The sequence below is a fragment of the Geospiza fortis genome, unplaced genomic scaffold, assembly GCF_000277835.1.
Source record: "Geospiza fortis unplaced genomic scaffold, GeoFor_1.0 scaffold145, whole genome shotgun sequence".
NCBI lineage: Eukaryota > Metazoa > Chordata > Aves > Passeriformes > Thraupidae > Geospiza > Geospiza fortis.
This window is the reverse complement of record NW_005054362.1, coordinates 3,546,295-3,548,224: the sequence shown is the minus strand read 5'-3', so window position 1 is coordinate 3,548,224 and position 1,930 is coordinate 3,546,295. Positions and strand designations below refer to the sequence as shown.

Genomic DNA, 1,930 nt, shown 5'->3' with positions numbered 1-1,930 from the left:
ACCCCACACAGAGCAGGAAATGGCCTTTAAACCAAATATTCCTGTTTGAAAAGTTCTTTTAACAGCTCTGCATGTCACTAAAATTCCACACGAACCCAAATCCCAGCTCAGAGGCTGCCCAGGACTTTTCTTCCTTCCTCACCACTGACACAGACAGACCCAAAGTCGAGGTCTTGCACATTTAGGAATAAAAGGTTCTTAAAAGTGGCAACCTTTACCAGCCTGTGGTAGAATGCACTGAGCAATCACATCTCTCAGCTTCTCCAGAGCCACGTTGGAATCATTGCTTCCATTCTCAGGGTCGTGGATGTAAACACCATCCTTTGGCTTGGTGCTGCACAAGAACAAGGGGGAAATAATTAGAATTTGGGTGCAGCTCAAGCTCGTTACTTGTTGTGTAACTGCTCCAGTCTAACACAGCTCCTTCCCTCTCTGGGAAACTGGGAGATAGGTTCAGCATTAATTATAATTCTTGATCATTTTAAGTATGGAGAAAAAGGAATATTCCTTTAAATTACTTCAAATAAGGGGTAATCCTAAAATGTATGAGTCTATTTTTCAGATTAACAAAGAGAGAGAGAGAGTTTACCTGACTTCTTCAGTAAATAAATGTCAGGATGAGAAAAAATATCTTAAAATTCTTTCTCCCAGTTTGCCTTATCTTACATGTGACCCATCATCCCAACAGGAATCTGTTCAATGCAGGAACCGTGTCCAACCTCCTTCCTGCCCTCACTGGCACATCTTGGCAGAAAAACCACACTGTGCCACTAGGACTTGTCTGAGCAACACCAGAAGTGTGTTAAACCATCACAACTGAGCCTGTGCCATTCCCAGAGGCATTTCCCAGCCATCCCAGCTGGCTCCAGGTTGTCCTTCCAAGCCCAGCTCTGGAGTTACCCCAGGAGTTTCCGCTTGCGCAGGATCGGGTTGTTCACGGAGTGAAGGGGCTTCAGGCTCACTTTGAGGTCTTGGATTCTCATGTTTGCAAGTTGTTCTGCGTGAGCCTGTTGGATCCCTGCCACCATGGCCTGGAAAGACAAAAGGGGCACTTGGTGCAACAACACATGGATGGTGTTTGCCACGGGCGAAAAGAGGAACCAAAATTTGATTTATTTTGGAGATGTGCAAGAAAAATCAGGTTTGCATGAAGCAAGGAACTGAAATCAGTGACAAAATATCCCTGGGGGAAACAGGATAAAGGATCATCTCCTCCTCGTGTTCACAAGATTGACTGAAATCCTCTTTGAGCAGAAATTAAAGGAGACAAGGACTATTTGTTTAATTAGTGAGGTCATTGCTGTATGACCTCATAAAACATGGCAAAAAGAGGAAAGAGCTGTGGAAGATCCCTCAGGCTCTGCTTTCCACCATCAGCACGTGGCAGCTCATTACACCAATCTGGGAGCATCTTTTTCAAGCCCAAATTTCACATTTTATTCCCATTTTCATTTCTGTTTCCATTTTCTCCCTACGATCTCAGGCTCTCCTAAAGCAGAAGAGAAGCTCCTTATCTGCATAACCCCACATCAAAAAAAGCTCTTCACCCATCCCAGAGCTCTCCTGCTCCTGTGCAACATTCCTGACCAAATAACTGCTCCTCAGACCTTGTCCATCATCAGCTGGGCAGAGGGCAGGATGTTGTCCAGGGCCTCTGTGGAATTGAGCCAGGGATGGTCCAACACCCCCTCAATGGTCAGACGTTCTTCAGGTTTGACCTTCAGCAGCCTGGGGAGGAAAGAATGAATCCCTAAGAAGGGGTTTGGTGATTTACAGAGCATTTAAGCATTTTAAAAGCCAAAAAAGCAGCTTTGCCAAGAGCTCAAACTGCCCCAAAATGAGCCCAAAATCTGTCCCAGCTCCCTGAGCTTGCTGTGGTTTAATGCTGTCACAGTTCATCCAGGGCAAAGGAAGGTGCTAAAGGCATTCC

At 45.5% G+C, this 1,930-nt stretch overlaps 2 protein-coding genes across 3 annotated transcripts in view; one reads left to right on the top strand and one right to left on the bottom strand.

The window, feature by feature from the left end:
• The window catches only part of TMEM116 (transmembrane protein 116), a 19,759-nt gene extending 18,877 nt beyond the window's left edge, over nt 1-882 (top strand). The window contains exon 12 of the mRNA XM_031059459.1: nt 689-882. The gene's annotated coding sequence lies outside the window, so the exon portion shown is untranslated. The remainder of the gene's footprint in view (nt 1-688) is intronic.
• The window catches only part of MAPKAPK5 (MAPK activated protein kinase 5), a 20,780-nt gene that overhangs the window by 4,103 nt on the left and 14,747 nt on the right, over nt 1-1,930 (bottom strand). Inside the window, exons 10-12 of one of the 2 annotated variants that reach the window (XM_005424035.2) lie at nt 1,608-1,728; nt 901-1,031; nt 213-334 (exon numbers count right to left, since the gene is read on the bottom strand). In XM_005424035.2, the coding sequence (XP_005424092.1) occupies nt 213-334; nt 901-1,031; nt 1,608-1,728 (374 nt within the window). The remainder of the gene's footprint in view (nt 1-212; nt 335-900; nt 1,032-1,607; nt 1,729-1,930) is intronic. The other variant, XM_005424036.3, reaches the window with a different exon arrangement.